The 21,151-nt window shown below is 37.1% G+C and overlaps 1 protein-coding gene across 5 annotated transcripts in view; it reads right to left on the bottom strand.

Moving 5' to 3' along the window:
- Nucleotides 1–21,151, bottom strand: part of APOO (apolipoprotein O) — an 85,589-nt gene that overhangs the window by 16,735 nt on the left and 47,703 nt on the right. Inside the window, exons 7-8 of one of the 5 annotated variants that reach the window (XM_079122973.1) lie at nt 11,774–11,839; nt 7,379–7,648 (exon numbers count right to left, since the gene is read on the bottom strand). The exons of 3 other annotated variants lie outside the window; for them this stretch is intronic. In XM_079122973.1, the coding sequence (XP_078979099.1) occupies nt 11,804–11,839 (36 nt within the window). In that variant the 3' untranslated portion in view covers nt 7,379–7,648; nt 11,774–11,803. Of the gene's footprint in view, nt 1–7,377; nt 7,649–11,773; nt 11,840–21,151 lie in introns of those variants that run through there. One more of the 5 variants, XM_079122975.1, reaches the window with a different exon arrangement.

Below are 21,151 nucleotides of genomic sequence, written 5' to 3'. Positions count from 1 at the left end.
CCCTTGCTAGACTTGCTGGGGACAAGGTACTCTGGTACTTCAAAGGAAAAAAGTGATCACACACAAAGAACAAGAGATAAGTTCTAACTCAGTAAAACCATCCTTCTAAGTCAACATCCCCTGTTTTACCAGCCTTGTTTCCTCTTACCTAAAAAAAGTTATTGTGTACAAAAAAATTAAAACTCTTGCTTAGACATATTATATTCATGTCTTAAACAAACATCCTTGGGTGCTTTTTCCGTAGAAGACCAAATGCATGAAACTATTATCTATCATTAATATTTAATTTGTACATTATGATGCTGTTGCCCTGTAATTATTCTGATTGTTTCATGCACTTAACTTTTTGTCTTCAAATCTGAACTGTGATTGGCATTACTCTTCCCTGCCTACTCTAATAGATCATCTGGATCATGCATTCAGTAGGTGCTTAATAAATCTCAGGGGTGAAGTTGCAGAAAAAGAAGGCCTTTAAAGAGCACTGAAGAGGGCTGGAATTGTGGCTCAGTGGTAGAGTGCTTGCCTGGCATGTGTGAGGCCCTCGGTTTGATGCTCAGCACCACATATAAATAAATAAAGTTAAACAAAAGATCCATTGACAAGATATATATATATATATATAAAAGTTTATAGGTAAAAAAATAAAATAAAGAGCACCTAGGCCAACCACCTTGTTTTAAGATTTGGAAATCAGAAACAAGGGAACATAAAACCTGACCTTGCCACCTGACAGTGGCAATCAAACAAATCAAATATCTACAGATAACCTCTTTTAAAGGCTCTGATTGAAATAGAATCATAATGCAATTGTGAACTGTCAATAATTCACTCATTGGCAATATATGCAGCAGTTACATCAGGTCAGCACTGTGGGAACGCTAAGAAGACACCTGCCCTGGCCTTGGAACTATACAGAGGAGATCAGGTGTGAAGTAACAAGGGGAAAACGTCATGAGGCCATTAGAAATCCACAAGTTCAGGAATTTGGGGAGATTAAATTCCTTGCTTTTTGTAGAAACTTTCTAAATGTTTTCATTATTTTTATTGTATCAATGTTACATGGACACAGAGTTTCAAGAATCAAACAGTTCCCCTAAGTCAGTTACAAAAACACAGAAGTCCTATTGTCTCCTCTCCCAAGCCTTTCTTGTATGCTAATGTTATCTTTTTAAATTTAAATGCTAAGGGAACACTCTACTGAACAAGGAAGTTAATATTAAGAATCTCATATTTACTTTATAAACTTTGGTTCCATATGTCCACTGGCACATCTTTTTAAATTTAAATGCTATCTTTTAAAAGTTAAATGCTAAGTGAACACTCTAATGAGCATTATACTAAGAATATCACATTTACTTTGTAAACTTTGGTTCCATGTATCCATTGGCACTCTTCCTGTAATGAAGGCATAAGATACACCTCTCCCATTCCCCATTTTTTAAATTATTTTTTATTTTTATTTATTTTGCAGTGCTGGGGATCAAACCTAGTGCCTCATGCATGCTAGACAAGTACTCTGCTACAGTTTATAGTTATATATTGAGCTATATACTTCAAGCCCCATTTATTAAAAAAAAACTTTTAAGTTGTAAGATGGACACAAACCTTTATTTATTTTTATGTGGTGCTGAGCATTGAACATAGTGTCTCATATGTGCTAGGCAAGTGTTCTACCACTGAGCTACAATCCCAGCCCAAGCCCCATTTATTTTTAACTGATATATAAAAACATAAAAGTTGTACATATTTATGGGGTACCATATGATAGTTTGATATATGTGTACAATGCTTAAGCCAGGGTAAACATATCTCCTCAAACATTTATCAGTTTTCTCACATTTATTTTTTTCACACTTATCATTTCTTTATAGTGAAAACATTCAAATTCCTATTTTTTAGTGTTTTGAAATATACAGTACTTGTTATCTCTAGCCACCCTACTATGCAATAGCATACCAGAATTTCTTGCTCCTGTCTAACTCTAACTCAATACAATTGATCAACCTCTCCCCCATGTGCTAAAGCTACCTTAAAAATCCTTTTCCTCTTATCTTCCTGGGGTTTCAGGAGAAACTGATGTATATATTCAGACACTACCATTACCTGGGGGCTATTTTCTCAAAACTTAGAAGAGATACGGAAGATAAATTTAGATGGCTGATACTTAGAAGTTGATATTTTCCCTGTAATGAACAAAACATTTAAGATCATTCTGCTGATGATACACCAATTTGGGGTAACTCCTAGTAAAATTCCAGTATTATATCATCTAAGCATTTGAAGGATTCACTATGACTATTTCTGAATGTGGGAAGCAGTTTTTCAATTCCATACTTTTCTCTATCACTCACGCATTCATTCATTTGGCATTGAGGATTGAATCCAGGGGCACTCTACCACTAAGCTACATTCATAGCCTATTTACTTATTCATTCATTCATTTACATCCACAGTTTTTCTGCTTATTTATTTATTTGGTACAGGAGATTGAACCAAAGGGTACTTAACCACTGAGCCCCAGCCCCAGCCCTTTTTTATATTTTATTTTGAGACAGGGTCTCTTTGAGTTGCTTAGGGCCTTGCTAAGTTGCTGAGGTTGGTTTTGAACTTGCCATCCTCCTGCCTCAGCCTCCCCAGCCACAAGGATTACAGACATGTACACCATGTCCATTTTATTTTATTTTATTTTATTTTATTTTATTTTATTTTATTTTAAGTTTGAGGCAAGGTCTCCCTGAGTTGCTTAGAGCCTTGCTAAATAAATTGCTGATGCTGGCCTTGAATTTGCAATCCCGCCTCAGTCTGCTGAGTCACTGATTATATGTGAGCACCATGATACCTTGCTTTTTCTCCATCTTTGCCTTTTACCTTTTCTTCTGTCTGTCTTCTACCATGATATCAATAAGGCTGCACTGAAGGAGGAGATTTACAAGGCATTCCTACCAGGAGAAAGAGGGATCTTGTTTTTCTTTTCTTTTTTAGGTGCTGGGGATGGAACAAAGAGCCTCATGTTTGCTAGCCAAGCACTACACCACCAGTCCTATAAGGATTTTGATTAAGGCTATTTCAAAGTTTGAGGGAGAAGGGAGAAGAGTCACTCCCTTGGCTATTCTTTTGCCTTCCAGAGTTCAGCAACAAAGCACTACAGTTGATTAAGAAGATAAAAGCCCCTAAATATGAAACATAGTTGATTTATTCAGTATGTCAAGGGAACAAAATGTGAAGTGAAATACTTGCTTACAAAAACAAACTTTTCTTTCATCCAGAAATTTCCTTGGCCATAATTTCATAAATATAAATAAGCCTGAACTTCAGTCACATCTGGAGTTTGACCTGACTGTACCTTTAGTCCTGTGTGCTAATTATTGATTTGAAACTTGACTACAACAATATTAGATAGGAGGTTTACAGAGTGAAAACCAAAACCTTAACCAAGTTTCTTTCAACCAATGGTGAACCAAAACCATTATTTCAAATATTTGCCTTTAATGAAAATTAAGCCTTGAACAGAATTTAGTTCCACAAATATAATGCTGGTCCCCTCAAAATTGATTTTGCATTCGTCTGGGTGAGTACATTGAACTAAAAAGTGATAACTTTCATACTCATGGCTTATCAGTTTATACAATAGGAATGAATACTACTGGTCACAAAGAAAAGTGTTCTCTAACCATTAAGCTTTTCCCAAATGATAGGTGCAAGGTGCATTCATTAAACATGACAATGACAACATAATTCCCATCTATTTTCTCTGAATTCAAGGATTCTGAATTACAGTTTCACACTCATAAAAAATCAGTAATACTCACTACAAGGCCTAATTTTAATTAACACTGACTTCCTATATGACCCCTAAACAAGTCATATTTTTACCACCTGTATATGTGAACCCACACATTTTGCCTACATTTTGGATTTTCTTGAGGATATTTGCATATCATATTATTGATTCATTCAATAGGGTAAGTGCTCTGCATTATATGGGCTGAGATCCAGCACTGCACTTGGGCCTAGACATCTCTACCCTACAGTCTGGGTGGTACTACAGTACTCAGTTCAACTTGCTCTGGATTCTGCTGTGTACTTAGCTTTTGTCTCAAGGTGTCATAAAGGTGGTAAGACCGGTGAAGGCCTTCTTTAGTACTCCTAATCCTTTTTCCCCCCATTGAAGCAATTGCTTTTCTTTTTTTTTTTTTTTTGGGGGGGGGTGGGTACTGGGGATCGAACCCAGGGCCTTGTGCTTGCAAGGCAAGCACTCTACCAACTGAGCTATCTCTCCAGCCCGAAGCAGTTGCTTTTCAATCTTGATGTTGTTTGTTTGTTTGTATCGGATATTAAACCCAGGGGCACTAAACCACTGAGCTACATTCCCACTCATTTTTATCTTTTATTTTGAAACTAGATCTCACTAAGTTGCTCAGGACCTCGCTAAATTACTGCAACTGGCTTTGAACTTGTGATCCTCCTGACTCAGCCTCCCAAGCCTCCGGGATTATAGGCATGCACCACCGCCCCCAGCTCAATCTTGATTTTTGACAAAGCACTCTTTCTTGGGAATCTGTCATCACAGAACAAACCAAACCACATTTATCTCTTCAGGGGAGTTTAAGTCACGTTGTAAGGCAGAGAACACTCCCTCCAAATTCCCTAAGTTATTCAAATAGAACAATAGAACTATGTTGATTATGTTGCAAATAAAGTAGATGGAGAGTCATGGTTTTCATATAAGGAGATATGACCATAAAAGATAGAATAAAAAGTATAAACAGGGCTGGGGTTGTGGCTCAGTGGTAGAGTATACTCCCCTAGTATGCATGAGGCCCTGAGTTCAATCCTCAGCACACAAAAATAAAGGTATTGTGCCTACGTACAACTAAAGCAAAAAAAAAAAAAAAAATTAAAGAAGTATAAACATAGATAGCAGTATCTTAGGACAGAAAAAGAACAAGAATAAAGCTGGATAAGGGCCCATGCCTGTAGTCCCAGCAATTCAGGAAGTCAGTCTCAGCAACTTAGTGTGGCTCTGTCTCAAAATAAAAAATAAAAAGGGGAGGACGCAGTAGCACATTCCTGTAATCCCAGTGGCTCAAGAGGCTGAGCCTCAGCAACTCAGTGAGGACTTAAGCAACTTAGTGAGACCCTGCCTCTAAAAAATTTTAAAAAGGGTTGGGATGTGGCTCAGTGGTTAAGTGCCCCTGGAGCTCAATCCCTAACACCAAAAATTTAAAAATTAAATAAAAACTTTAAAAATTTAAAAAATGAAAAGGGCTGGAGATATAGTGGTAGAGTATCCCTTGGTTCAATCCCTAGTACCCCAAAACAAATAAAGTACAAATGTATTGAGTTCAGGAATAAGCCAAGGGAGGAAAGAGATAAAAAGGCACTTTGAAAGTATAAAGACTTGGAGAAACACAAGATATTAAAATACGCATATTTTGGTACTAGTGATTAAACTCAGGGCCTCGTGCATGCTAAGCATATGCTCCGCCACTGAGCTACACCCCTAGTCTCCAAATATGCATTTTGGGTTTTTTGGGTTTTTTTTGGTACCGGGGATTGAATCCAGGGGCACTTAATCATTGAACCGCATCCCCAGGCCTTTTTAAAAATATTTTATTTAGAGACAGGGTCTCGCTAAATTGCTTAGGGCCTTGCTAAGTTGTTGAGGCTGGCTTTGAACTCACAATCCTCCTGCCTCAGCCTCTCAAGCCGCTGGTATTACAGGTGCACACCACCACACCCAGCCCTAAATATGCATATTTTATACTCCCTATAGTTCAGTATGCACAAGAGGCATGCAAACTATTAAATATAAAAAGAAAGCAGCACTTGAATACAAACAACCAGGAGAGAAAAAGATCTTTGGGCCATCATCCATAAATCAAAAAGTATTTCAAAGGGCAATTAAGTTATCTGTGTTGGGAAATAATTCCTCTACTGTACTAAACACAGATCAGACAATAGTAGAGTTTGGTGATATACCTAACCCCACCACCCAGTGGAGGAGTTAAGAGGTTTCAAAGAAATGTTTCAGTAGTGACTGAAGGGTTAACAATGGGACTACTGGGGAGGGGGGAAGGGAAAAAAATAACAGAATGAATCAAACAATATTGCCCTATGTAAATTTATGATTTTTAATTAAAATTAAAAAAAATGGGAAAAAAAACAAAAAAAAAACCCAATGGGAATACTGTACATTAAGGAGGCAAATACCTATTGATTAATCATTTCCAGAGCATGCTGAGGTGTAGGCCATTTCTTCTTAATCTTCTATAGATTGAGCAATCTCAATGAAGAAACTCATAAAATTTCCACTTTGCAGAGGTGACATAGGACCCCAAAACAAATGGAGAACACCTAAAATAATAATAGCATATTTATAATTTAGGGATAGCTTTAATAAATTTGGGTGATTGGTCCAGTAACACAAAAAAGAAAGTAAGGTTTCAGGGTGAGTAGGATTATCCCATATATAGCTTTGCTTCAGTTTATTAATCCAAGTAACAACACCAGCACTGTTCCTGCCATTTTGGTTCTATTAAATGTATTTAATACTAATATGTACATTTTCATTTGTGCATTGCTATCTTCCCAACTGTTATCAAGCCTGGAAGATCAACAATTAGGAATTATACTGAAGACAAGAATCAAAGGCTTATAGTTTCTAAATCAGTCTGAAATTTGGAAATGTTATATTCTCTCATATTGCCCCTACCATCCTTCCTGGCTGGCTGAGAATTCAAAGGAGGCTCCTGCTGATTCTTGCCCTGGGAATACAGAGATCCATCTGTGATGCATTCAGGGGCCACAGAGGAGGAGGACCCAAGCTATACATACAAGGAGCCAATACACATAGCCACATCCCCATTCATCCACTGGCAGAGCACATATACTACTTCATTATGAATTTCACTTCCATTCAAGAACTGAAAGATCTGTCTAAACTAGGAGATGATAGTCATAACAAGGGTTACTATCACAGTTTTGTTCCTTGTGTTGTTTTTTTTTTCCTTCCACATTTTTAATTGGCATTTTATAGTTGTATACATTGATGGAATCTGCTGTTACATATTCACACATGCACACAATATAACAATATTTGGCCAATGTCACTCCCCAGTATTTACTTGTGTTGGTTTTTAAAGCATTGTCTCTTACCTCAAGCCCCTCTCCTTTGCTCTTCTTTGGATTTTGGGGCTCAGACTCTGCAGACTGCCATCTGCTACTGCCCTAAGAAGAGTTAATGTTGTCTTTAGCACACAAATACCATGCATACCACATGCATACACAAGTACCCACAGAAGAAACCATGCACACTAATTGTGCATATATGTGAACACCAGATATGCTTAAACTGTCACTCAATGATATCAATAAAGAAAGCAGGACACATTTTTTTTAATTTGGATTTTAATTATGTACATAAATAGTGACATGAGAACGAGGAGTTCTAAGGCTTTTACATTATCTCTAGGTGAAAGAATTTCAGGTTAGTCCACTTGTAGTATGGTATCAACCAAGATAATGAAAAGGCCTACTATAGATTTTCCTGAAGAAGGCCAGTTTACTATATTCAATACTGACTTCTCTGCCATTTTTCTGTAGAAATACTGATTTACTGTCTGGAGTTTCCACTGTTTACCTATAACTAAAAGAAAAAAAAAAAAGAAAAACATAAGCAAACTGTGCCAGAAAAAAATAAAAATGACTCTAAAATTTAATATTTTGAAAATTCTTTAGATTGAAACAGAGAAACCATATAAAATATTATGTTACCATTATATGACCATAAGGATCATGAGCTGGAGAAAACTATAATTATTCCCATTTCACACTCAGATTCTCAACTGGCTGAGTCTCTAAGCATAAAAACAGATGGGTGGATGAATATGAAGTAAAGGCCTAAATAGCACAGCACCCACCATATATCTCTTGCCCTCTGAAGATCAAACAACTACATTTCCCTGTATCTGTTGGAGGAGTAGAATATTATCCTCAGTTAGATATATACCTTTCCTCATATCACCTCATCATTCTCTTCCAGAATGAAACACATACTTTCAAGGACATGTCAAAGCCAAACTGAGTCTTTTCCAGATTGCATTTTTCCTTATATGTAATGAGTACAAAGAAGCAATTGGAGTTATAAATTTTTTTTTGAAATGCTGGAGATTGAACCCAAGGCCACACACATGCTAGGGAAGCATGCTACCACTGCACTACATCCTCAAACCAATATTTTAGAGGCCAGTGACTACTCAATTGATCTTTTAATACAAAACCCCAAACTCACAAGTTAAACAAGTAAACCACTAACATTTTTTTCTATCTCAGTTTACTAATCTGTTTTTGGCTTCTCTAAGAATTTAATACATTTACTGTATTGTTAAACTCTATAAACTGGAAACAACCTATATTAATAAGGATTAAGGGCTGGGGTTGTGGCTCAATGGGAGAGCGCTTGCCTTACACATGTAAGTCACTAGGTTCGATTTTCAGCACCACATATAAATAAATGAATAAAGGTCTATCAACATCTAAAAGTATATTTTTTAAAAAACAAGGATTAAGCAGACCACAGTAGTAGTACAGACTAAGACATCATTAAATAAATAAAGAGGGAATGAGGCCACCAGGCACTGTGGCACACACCTGTAATCCCAGCCATTCAGGAGACTGAGGCAGGAGGATTAGTTCAAAGCCAGTCTCAGCAACTTAGAGAGATCCTGTCTCAAAATTTAAAAGCCAGAGAGCTACTAATTTTTTTAGAAAGTGGGCTCAGTGGTAGAGCACCACTGCAATCAAACCCCAGTACAAAAAATAAAAACAAAAACAAAAAATAAAAAAAGAAGGAATAAGGTGAATCTATAACTACTGACAATAAAGTATGTTAACAATATATTAAGTGAAAAAGTAAGGTCATTCATCCATTCATTCATTCAACATAGCTAAAAATAGCACCATCTATGAAGTACTCTTACCAAAAACTGGAATCTAATCTGGTTAAGTCTCTGAATCTAATTATTAGTTTATGGGAAGTAGAAGAAAAGAACCAAGAGACAATGGGGGGGGGGCACTAAATGGATGTACTCAACCATAGCCAGAACATAGTAAATTCTAAAGGACAAATAAAAGCAGGTTTTCAACAACAACAAAAAAAATGGCAAAGGATTAATGAGGCAGAGAGAACTATCAGAGCTTGAAAGATATACTCCATGTATGTATAATATGTCAAAATACATTCCGCTGTCATGCATATCTAAAAAGAACAAATAAAAAAAGTTAATAGGTAATATCACCAACTTAAAAAACTAAAATAAAAGAGACTTAAGAGACCTATCAGTCAAGCATAAAGGGCAGACCTTTTTTGAATCCTGGTTCAAACTAACTACAGAAATGTTATTAATGAGTCAGGTGCAGTGACATGCCTATAATCCCAGTGACTTGGGAAGCTGAAGAAGGAGGAGAGCAAGTTTGAAGCCAGCCTCAGCAACTTAGCAAGACCTTGTCTCAAAAGAAAATATAAAAAGGGTTGGGGATGTAGCTCAGTGGTAGAGTATCCCTGGGTTCAATTCCCACTACCAAAACAAAGTTATTAATGAGACAATCAAGGAAATCTGTACACTAATTGGGTAATAGATGGTACTAAGGAATTAGTGTTAATTTCTTTAGTTGTAATAATAAAATCATGATTATGATTCTATTTTGTCAAAAAACCAAAAGCACGCATGTATGGATATATATTTATTATATATAAACTAAAAATATGAAATGATACTAAACTTCTGAATCAAAATTACCTCTGGGAAAGGAATAAAAATAAGAAAATCTTTTAAAATATTTATGTAGGGCTGGGGATGCACTCAGTGGTAGAGCATTTGCCTAGCATGTGTAAAACTGTAGGCCTGATCCCTGGTACAGAAAAAAAAAAAAATCTGATTAGATTACAAAAGAAAATACATACTCATTGCAGAAAATTTTTAAACTACAGAAAGTTCTAAAGAAGAAAAAAACTTAAAAATCATTCTGCTACCTGAAAGATGCACACTTAAATTTCCTGCTACGTATAAATGTGAAAGAGGAACTGGATTTGTTTTTTGTGATCCAAAACAGGGTTAGTACCACTGCATGGGAGTCACAGGAAACTTCACTTAGTATAAGAAATAGCTTCCTAAACATTAGAATTGCCCAAAGAATGCTGTCCTGCAGGGTGTTTCCTATCAGTGGAGGTATAAAAGGGGGAACATACAGGGTTATAGGGAATTCTGCTTGAGGCTTGGATTAGGCCAGATACTCCCTCAAATTCTAAGTTTATATGACTTTCTGGCTCTCTATAAATATGAACATAACGAGAAAAAAACTCAAATTCAGCATTTTCATGAATTTTAAATAATAACCATGATTTTCAATAAATATAATATTGAATTATAAGAAATTTTCTGATTAGATGGTCTGGAGGTATAGCTCAGTGGTAGAGGCCCTGGGATCAATCTCCAGAACCACACACATACATACACACACATACGCGCGCGCACACACGCGCACACACACACACACACACACACACACACACACACACACACAATTTCTGATTATAAAAGGAAATTTATACTCATTGCAGAAAATATTAAAAATATAGAAAGTTGTAAATAATATAAAAATAATCCTACTACCTGAAAGATGCACACTTAAATTTTCTTTTATGGTATCATGGTCTAACAATGTAACATATTACTGATTTTTTTCTCCATTGAATAATAATTGTATACATACTCCCATGCAAATACATATTGTTGAAACAGAATAATATTCCTCTTTATGAATATACCATAATTAAACTATTTTCTAGGTTGTTTACAAATTTAGTATAATTTAATTATCAGGAAATCACAAGAGCTATCATAAAATTTTTAATATACACACAAAGTAACATTAATATAACTAGTTATATTAATATAACTGGCAGGCAATTGACAAGTAAATATTGATTTAAAAAATGAAAATAGGGAATTAAAATTAAAAAATTCCACTGATTTTCCACCTTCATCTGATATCCTAAGCTTCTCTAGCTTCAGGTTATTCTATCTTAAAGAAAATGATTATGCTTAATAATAATTAAAGAATAAAGAACTTCCTATGTCACTTAATATTGCTACATAATCTTGATCTCATGCACTCAACAATTGTTTACCGAATTAGTACTAGATGAATACCAAGTATGCTTATTATAAGAAAGTATTGTTTGAAAAAAATAAACAAAAAATATGAGCACTTTTTGACTGTTTGAAATGGATCTGCAGCTGGGTATCATGGCACATGCCTATAATCCCAATGACTTCAGAGATTGGGGCAAGAGGATCACCAAACCAGGCTGCCTCAGCAACTTAAAGGCGGGCCTCAGCAACTTGGCCAGACTGTTTCAAAATAAAATCGAAAAAAGGACTGGAGATATACCTCAGTGGTAAAGCATCCCTGGGTTCAATTCCCAGCTGAAAAAAAAAAGAAGAAAGAAAGAAGGAAAGAAAGACAATAGATTTGTAGACAAATTCTAATTGTCTAGTTCTAGCTTGTCTAGAAAAACCCAGGTGTTTCTCAGAAACAAACACAATTAAGTCATGGCACCTAGGCTCAAAAATTAAAGATGGAAAAAAATGTAAGCTCTGTTTTCCACATCAAGGTGAAAATTGCTATAATTTATTAAATTAATTAAAGAGAAGTTATTTTAGTTGGCCTGGACAGTGCCAAAAATAACCAGAATTTTCTTGTTCTTTACCTGATTAAAATGGGCAGAACATGGAGTTTTCTACTTATTTCCAGGTGAATTCTTCACATTTCCTGGCTTGTAAAACAAAAGTGAGAGCTTTAATGCAGTTTGAAAAGAAAGAGAGAAACTCCTCAAAGTGTCTTCAGTACTTGGCTGAATACAAACATTAAATGTTATTATTTTCTTGAGGGGTGTCAAGCCATTTTTTGAAGGGCTGGAGGAAGTCGAAGAAAGCTGAGGAGGACAATGAGATCCCAAATTCTAGGCTGGACTTGCAATGCAAAGCGACCCATTTCTCAGTAAACTGAAGGAATTACTAGAGCTCCCTGAGGGCCCTGCTGTAGAGAGTGACTTGGGCACAGACAGCAGGAAATAAAGCTCCACTAATCCCCATGATGCAGATTCAGCCAAACAGTTGATTCTATAAAAAAAAAAATCAAGTCAACAGTGAAGATTTCTTTTTTCCTAAAAGATTTAGATTTACTACTTCATGCCACTGTCATTACTGGAGAGGGCTTTATACCTGTGGGAGGACGTCCTATAGATACTCCCTCCCTGCATTATCCACCACAGGGGCCAATTCACCAAACATGCTTACTCTCAAAGAGGTTTAAAAGTGGACCGCGCCCAGTCTGCCTGGCCACCACCCGGGAACATATAATTAGGTCATATCATATCTCATGAGAAGTGGTGGAGGAAAGTGTCTAGTGGGAAAAGTTCATATGCTAAATGATGAAGGCCTTAATTTCTTTCCTATATGTTTTTAACACTTTAATTCTGAAATCATGTGAATAAAACCTGCTTGACAATAGTCAAGCTTTCATGAGTTGGCAGTCTGAAAATCTCTAGGCTGCCCCTGGGCATGCAATGGGGCTGTGCTCCTTTGGTCTGGACTTGGAGCAGGTTCTCCTGGTAGCCCTCTTTCAGAGGTATTCATGGGTGAAGCTGGTGGCGCGTCATGAGAAAGCAGGAACACACCTAACTGATCCTGTAATTTCAGGGTAGTTTCTAAGCAACTTTGTGGCTTCCTCGAGTGAGTGGTTGAGAATTGGTCTGTAAGTATTGCTTTAAACCCATTATCACAGCATAATTAACAGTGTCCCCTTTCACTCTCAATAGTATCCTACTTTGGATGATAAATTATATATAATTTATCTAATCTATATATCACATTTACTTGCTGATGGAATTCTGGAAAACAGGCCATATGTACTGCTTGGTGGTTCAATATACAATCCTCAGGCCTACTTAATGTTCTGAACAGACCTCTACAGGACCCAGTACCTCTTTGCTTCCTCTTCTTCCTTCTCCAGAGCCACTCCCCATCTCAGCTGCCACGTGTGCACAAACGTGAATGTACACGCACACACATACACCATGCCACAGCCCAAGGCCTTTTTGCTATTGCTCAAACTTGCCAAGCTCCTTCCTGGACATGACTTTTGTACAATGTATTCCTTACCATAGAGTGGTCAATCCCAATTTTTGCCTGGCTACGCGCAATTTGACATTTAGATCAAGCATTTCTTCATGCCCTGCCTTTCAACTGAGACCCTTTTATTCACTTTTATAGCAACCGGGCCCTTCTTCTTTTTTTTTTTTTTTTTTTTTTTTTTGGTACCAGGGATTGAACTCAGGGGTGCTCGGCCACTGAGCCACACCCCCAGCCCTATTTTGTATTTAGATACAGATCCTTACTGAGTTGCTTAGTGCCTTACTTTTGCTGAGGCTGGCTTTTAACCTGAGATCTTCCTGCCTCAGCCTCCCAAGCTGCTGGGATTATAGGCTTTTGCCACCATGCCTAGCACAACCATGCCCTCCTTGATTTGTAAAATTATTTCCTTCATGTTTGAATCCCTCATTATTCTATAAGCTTCATGAGGACATACTATCCCTGGGGCCTCCTAGCACATAGTATTCAAATCTTTGTTGAATAAACAAACAAAATAGGGTAGAACCTGGAGGTCTGATGAATATTTTTAAAGTCTGGGGGTGTGATTCATGAAGAACAAGACATAAAAAGAGGCTTATGAAGGTGAGAGAGAAAACCATGGCTAATGACTGGGTCTGCCATGAATACAATGTGATTCTCAACCCAGTTAAATACATTTTAGGTCTCAATTAACATAATGCTTGCCAATACATCTAGGGATAGTCTTAGATATTCTACTATCTATTCTCGCCAGTATCTCAACCTCCAAAAATAATATGCTAAATTTATAAGCATTTTAATCTTTCAGACAATAAGAAACATTCAAACAATACAAACATTCAGACAATAACAAAACATTCTTCTGATTGAGGAAAACAACTCTTGCTACAAAAATGTTCTTCTTTGGTTAATATATCACTTATAGAACAATAAAACATGAGAGTCAAATATATCACTAAAAAAGTATTGGACCCATCCATTTACCCTATTATGAATCAGACCTTTCCTGGCAGAGACTGCCATGGCCTCACAGAAAATAACATTCTGACTTCAAAAGGCAGTTTGTGATTTAGCACAAGACAGAAATCATTTTTTTATTTTTCAGACAGAGAAATTGTTTTAAAATATCTTATAATTCATTTTCCATATAATTTTAATACACATCTGGTTTTGGTTTTTAAATTTATTTTCTCACTACATCCATAAAAATGAATAACAATTTCTGTTAACAAAACTGAACCTGTTTTTAAAAAATCTGAACTAGTATACACTGCCATATGAAGAGGGATTGCCAGGCAAACCTTTGAGATATAGCAGCCTACTGAAATATTTTAGTACTTCATTCAACAGTTGAATTATTTTCATCAATAACAATTCATCTGAAATGCAGTTTCTTCACTCATAGAATGGGGACAATAAAAGACTCTGACTGAACAAAAAGCACAGAGCCCAGGGTCAGGTTCAATAAATGTGAGCTACTCTGTGTAGTAGATCACTTAATTTTTTTTTGATGAAAATCCAAAAGGTAAAGACAAGTGACCTATTAAAGACCCCAACAAAATTCCAATTCACTGGAATGTTAGAACAGTGCTCCTGCAAGATGTCTGTGTCCTCTAATTCCAGAACCTGAGATGACACTGCCTTACGAGGCACAGGGAAATTAAAGCTGCTTTAGAATTAAGGTTGCTAGTCAGTTGCCCTTAAAATGGGGAGATTATCTTGAATTATCTGGGTGGGCCCACTTGAATCTTAAGAGTTAGTAGAGTCTAAGGAAATAGGCTCAGGAAGGGGTCAGAGAGAAAGAGCTTGAAAAAGCCTTGGTCTCCTGTTGCTGGCCTCAAAGATGGAAGAAGAGGGCGTGAAGCAACACCTCTAGAAGCTGGGAGAGCCTCAGCTGCCAGACCTTGGTTTTATAACTGCAAGGAACTGAATTGTCAACAACTGAAATGAGCAGGAAATTCTCCTCTAGGGCCTCCAGAAAGGAATGCAACTAACTCTGCTGACACCTTGATTTAGTACTGGACTTCTGACCTACAGAGCTGAGATAATAAATTTGTATTACATTCAGGCTGAAAATTTATAGTCATTTGTTCAGTAGTAGCAGGAAGTGAAAACAATTATATAAGGCTTCTCCACTAAAGGGTATAAGCCCTAAGATTCCATTTTCTCTCAACAGACTATCTTCTCAGACAGATGCAAATTGTGCAATGTCACATGAATGGTGGCTGGTGGCTATCAAGTGTGTTTTTACGTGTTCCTCAAATGGATAAGCTCCTTTAATCCTCAAAACAACACAGGGAGACACTATCCCCATTTCTCAGAGCGCTAGAGTAATTTCCCAAGGTTTCAAGGTGAGGATGAGGAAGAGGCCTGGTGTGAGTCTGGTACTTCTGCTCAAGTCCACCCTTTTAGCTACCAGATCATGCTGCATTCTGCCAGCTGATTTTTAAAAAGATATTTTTAATTATAGATGGACATAATACCTTTATTTTATTTATTTATTTTTATGTGGTGCTGAGGATCAAACCCAGTGCCTCACACGTGCTAGGCAAGTGCTCTACCACTGAGCCACAACCCCAACCCCCCTAGTAAAGCATATACTTTACTCAAGAGGAGATGAGGATTTCTAGCTTTTTATTTTACTAAAGATTTTTTTAAAAATACGTAAAAATCATGGCCTAGAACTTTTATTTATTAGAATTCAGATGTAAGAGAGGTACAAATTCAGAACAAATTTGGCATTATGGAGAACCTACCATTTGTCCTTATTTTAAAAAAATTTATAGTGGTAAGAACATTTAACATAAGATCTACCCTCTTGGAACAGGTTTTTTTTTTTTTTTTCATTTGCAGTGCTAGAGATTGAATGCAGGGCCTCATGCATGCTAGACAAGCACTCTACCACTGAGCTACACCCCCAGCCCTTAATATGCTTTTCAGTGTATGATAAAGCATTGTCATCTAAAGACATAGTGTTGTATAGCACATCTCTAGAACTTATTCATCTTGTTTGACTGAAACGTTGTACCCACTGATTAGCAACTCCCCATTTCTCGCTCCCCAAGTCCCTGGCAAACATCATTCTATTATCTGCTTCTATGAACTTGACAATTTTAGATACCTCACATGAGTGGAATTATGCAGTATTTGTCCTTCTATGTCTGGCTTATTTCAAAGACAAATATTTTAAGATCACATAACTTACTTTTAGCTAAACTGTCCCGAGTGTGGAGAGTTGAGGAATTTGGAATAGAGGAAGAGAAAGCAGGGCATGTTTACTCAGGGTGGTGGATGCTGCTTCCCTTTCATTTTCCTGCTGAGCCAGCAAGGGCCTGAATAAAACTATTAAAAGATCAGCTTTAGAAGTTCTGCTCTGTTTTCATGCTGGGAACAGGTTTATGTATCTGTATATATTTTCCTGCCCTTTAAATAATTAGTTATTGTTGGTCTTTAACAGTCATTCCAGAATTCTTTGAAAGTAGCTTGTTGCATTTTTTAAAAGTCCAGTGAAAAACTAAAATATGACATTACTGAGACGCAGCACTGTGTTTAGCTATTATAATACAACTCCAAAAAAGCCATCTGTGACACTAAGGACTGACACATACAACTAGTCTCCAACTCTGATACTCAGATCTTAGGCTGGGACTATTCTGAAAAGGTTTCAGATTAGCAATGGACAATCAACAAGTATTACATCCATGCTTATTTTAAGCTCCTAGAACAAAAGAGTGAAACCACAACATAGGAGATCAATAGATCAACTTTTGATTATCATCAGAAGAAACCTGAAAGGATAAACCCCAAATTTAGGAGATCTCTGCAAATATGCAGTCAAAAATAACAATATCTAGGAAAAATAAATAATTCCTTATAAATCAATAAGAAAGGGACAAAAGACCCATACGAAATAATTGTCAAAAGACATAAACAGACATTTCAAGAAGAAGAAACCGTACAACCAGAGAAATGAAAAGTCGTACCCGATTTTTGTATTATGAATCAAAAAAATAAAAAATAGATTTGTTTCTTCATTGCTCACTGTCAGGCGCCTATCATCTGCCTCTCGCCTGTCCAGCACCTGCCTTACACCTATCCATCACCCAACACACAAGGTTCACCTCCCGATCATCTGACAACAGTCAGCAAACTGATCACCAACTGCCAGTGGAGCACCAGCTGCCTGCTGTTGCCTGGAAGCTCACTGTTATAGTACCTGCAGGTTTGATTACACGTGGCTGCCACCATTTTCAGACAACAGCCAGGCCCCATAGGACCCCTGGCCGGAATGACTGAGCCCCATCCATCTCCAGGATCCCTCAGCTCGACCAATCACTCCCTGCCTCTGGGGCCCTCACATCAACTGACTGCTCCCTGCCACCAGGACCCCCAGACTAACTGACTGCACCCTATCACCGGGACCCCAGACCGACTGATTGCAACCGGCATCCAGGATCCCACAAGCACACCAAAAACACCCGACCTCCAGGACCCCTGCCTGACCAATCGCATCCCGCCTCCAGGACCTCCTGCTGACCACAGCCACACCCTGAACTGCAGCTCCCCATTTGCCAACACATTTTGAAGCCAGAGTGGCCATCTTGGATAATCCTGGAAGCCATAGCTCCAATCTTTAGGTGGGGCAAAACCCATCCTGAGACGCCTGCTGGAGGCTTGAAAGCTCATTGTCAGGTACCTCTCATGCATCAGGCTACTGACCTCTGGGAGGTTTCATTACTATATGACTGTTATACTGTAGATTTTCTTTTTTCTCCTTATTGAAAAAATTTAAGTTTTTATTTCTTTACTTTTCTTGCTCTCTTTTCCTTTTGTTTACCTGTTCCCTCAGAGTCTCTTTCTCCCTTTTTTGCATGCTAACATCCAATTTCTTTTGATTACACTCTCACCTGTTCTATTATCTAGAACTTCTGTATATTCTTTTCTTATCCCATTAACAGCCACATTCTACATCCCTCTGCATCCTCTTTGTCCTCCATTTGAAACTGCACACCTTATTGCAAATCTGTTTGTTTTACTGAAGATAATATTTAACTCATTCTGTTTATTATGACAATTTTGTTATTGTCCTCGTAGGGGCTATTTGGTCTAGGATTGCATAGTGTCTGAATTGGGTACTGCTAATATTGATCTCCCCTTAAAGAAAGGGTTTGGGAAACCTGTGGGGCCACTATAAGCTTATAGGGGGCAATCTGTAATACCCCAGATCTGCACTGCTAGAGGGGAAGATACATGAACAACATGAAAAAACAAGGGAAGAAAATGATCCAAACAAATCTAGATTCTATATTAATAGAATCCAATGACAGTATGTTAGAAGAAACATCAGAAAAGGACTTCGGATTATACGTGATTAAGATGATTCGCGAAGCAAAGGATGAGATAAGAGAGCAAATGCAGGCAATGAATGATAATAACAATAAGCTGAAAGAGCAACTGCAGGAAGCAAAAGATCATTTCAACAAAGAGAGATTCTCAAAAAAAAACCAAACAGAAATCCTTGAAATGAAGGAAACAATAAATCAAATAAAAAACTCAATGGAAAGCATCACCAAAAGACTAGACCACTTGGAAGATAGAACCTCAGACAATGAAAACAAAATATTTAATCTTGAAAATAAAGTTGCCCAAACAGAGAAGATGGTAAGAAATCATGAACAGAATCTCCAAGAACTATGGGACATCATGAAAAGACCCAATTTAAGAATTATTGGGATTGAAGAAGATACAGAGATACAAACCAAAGGAATGAACAACCTATTCAATGAAATAATATCAGAAAATTTCCCAAACCTGAAGAAGGAAATGGAAAATCAAATACAAGAGGCTTACAGAACACCAAATGCACAAAATCACAACAGATCCACACCAAAAATAAAAAATAAATTAAAAAAGAAGAAACTAATAAACTTGTGGAAAAATATTCAATCTCATTAGTAACCAGGGAAATGTAAATTAAAACCACAATGAGAGGGCTGGGGTTGTGGCTCAGTGGTAGAGCATTTGCCTATCATGTGTGAGGCACTGGGTTTGATCCTCAATACCACATTAAAATAAATGAATAAAATAAAGGTCTATCAACATCTAAAAAAATTTTTTAAAAAACAATGAGAAATATCAGGAACATCCTGACATGCCAGGTAGTGAGGAAATTATCCCAGACAACTTGAGTCACATCAAAAGCACTCAGAACCAACTTCCACTAGCACAGTGGGACAATCTGAAGTTTAAAAAGGATAAGAATTTCAAAGCATTTAAACCCATCAAATATTTCTAAATCTACAAATTCATAATGATGCTTAAAAAACTGATTGGTGACCTTCTGAGGATGAGAGAGAATTCACTATTTTGAAACCAGGTATTTATAAGAGAAAAAAAATCAAGTACTTATCCGTTTTCCTATATCAACTATGACTGTGCAACTAAATAGTAGATGGAGGGAAGGGGTTCCTTAACAAAATATTACAACTAGTATGTGAAAATGAAATGACAGAGTAGAACATCACCATTTTCCAACCTCTGTGATTCAATGGGTCTTGGTATTGAATTATCAATAGCTGCCGACACCAAAAAGGAGAAGCAAAAGCAAGACTTATGTACCTACAAAAGCCTACAGCTTTGCCAAAGGATCAAACATGAACCAGCTCAAACAGCCTTGTGATGTAGCTGCCCATTTTCAGGAAATATAGAAAACATGTTACCTGCACCATAAGTATATAATCAGCAAAACCCAAACTGCTAGAAACTCTATAGGCTAACCATGCTATGTTATTTATTTATTTATTTATTATTTTTTGCAGTTCTGGGGATTGAACCCAGGAGCATGCTACCACTGAGCTATACCCCCAGCCCTTTTTATTTTTTATTTTGAGACAGGGTCTCATTAAATTGCTGAGGCTGGCCTCAAACTTTTGATCCTCCTGCCTCGGCCTCCCAAGTCACTGGGATTATAGGTGTGAGTCACTGCACCAGGCCACCAAGTTCTTTTAACAGATAAATTGTAAGAAAAATAAAAGAAAAGAAGGAAAACCTTTAGATTAAGACCTCAAAAGAAAAGAAGTTAATTAAAAGGCAGAGAAGAAAAACACAATGGGCAAGACTAAAATGACAGGGATAGGTACTTATGTAAGAAAGTTCTAAAGAAAGACAAAGTTATTACAATAAAAGGAGAACAATAAAGTTTTGGAGGAAGAGAGAGGTCTTCCTGGAATGGGCTACATGGAGGGATTGTGCAGGGCTGGCAAGTTCCTTTTTATTTTTTTGGCCTTAGACTATGGTTTACAAGGGTGTTTGCCTTTTAATAATGTACTTAATTATCAAAAATTTATGTTTAGGAAAGTCCATTATTGGGGCTGAGGGAGATGTAAGCAGCCAGGGCAAGATGATGAATGAGGAAGTTAGGAGAAGGTCTAGACCAAAGAAACTTGGAGAAAGTCCTCCAAAGAGTTCAACTTCCTGGTTGATGAAAAGTGTTTAGGGACACAAGCAGGGGACCCAATCAGACCGACATTTCCACACTCCTGTACCTAAGTGGGGGATCCAATAGATAAACTAAATGAACAATAGAGAGAAGAGGTTGGACAGGAGAGAAGATAAGAAAAGGAGGAATTCCAGAGATCATAAAAAGAACAATCCAAAACTTCTCTTATGGACTCCCAGTTCCGGGATCCCTTCTCTTCAGAGAAGTCTGTTGCTACTGCTTGCTATCTCTATGTTCTGTGCTTCAATTCTTTGCAGAACAGAGACAACAAACCCAAGACCCCTAGATGGTAACAGGACAACAAGGGAAATTTGAATATGAGTTATATATTAGATAATATTTATATCAATAACAAAATGTTAACTTTCTTGAGAATGCTAATGGTATTGTGATTATAAATGGACTCTTTATGTTGTTTGGAAGTACAAGCTGAATTAGACATGGGTAGAAATTACAA

Source organism: Sciurus vulgaris, assembly GCF_902686455.1.
Source record: "Sciurus vulgaris genome assembly, chromosome: X".
NCBI lineage: Eukaryota > Metazoa > Chordata > Mammalia > Rodentia > Sciuridae > Sciurus > Sciurus vulgaris.
The sequence above is the reverse complement of the archived record's forward strand: the minus strand, read 5'-3'. Positions and strand labels throughout refer to the sequence as shown.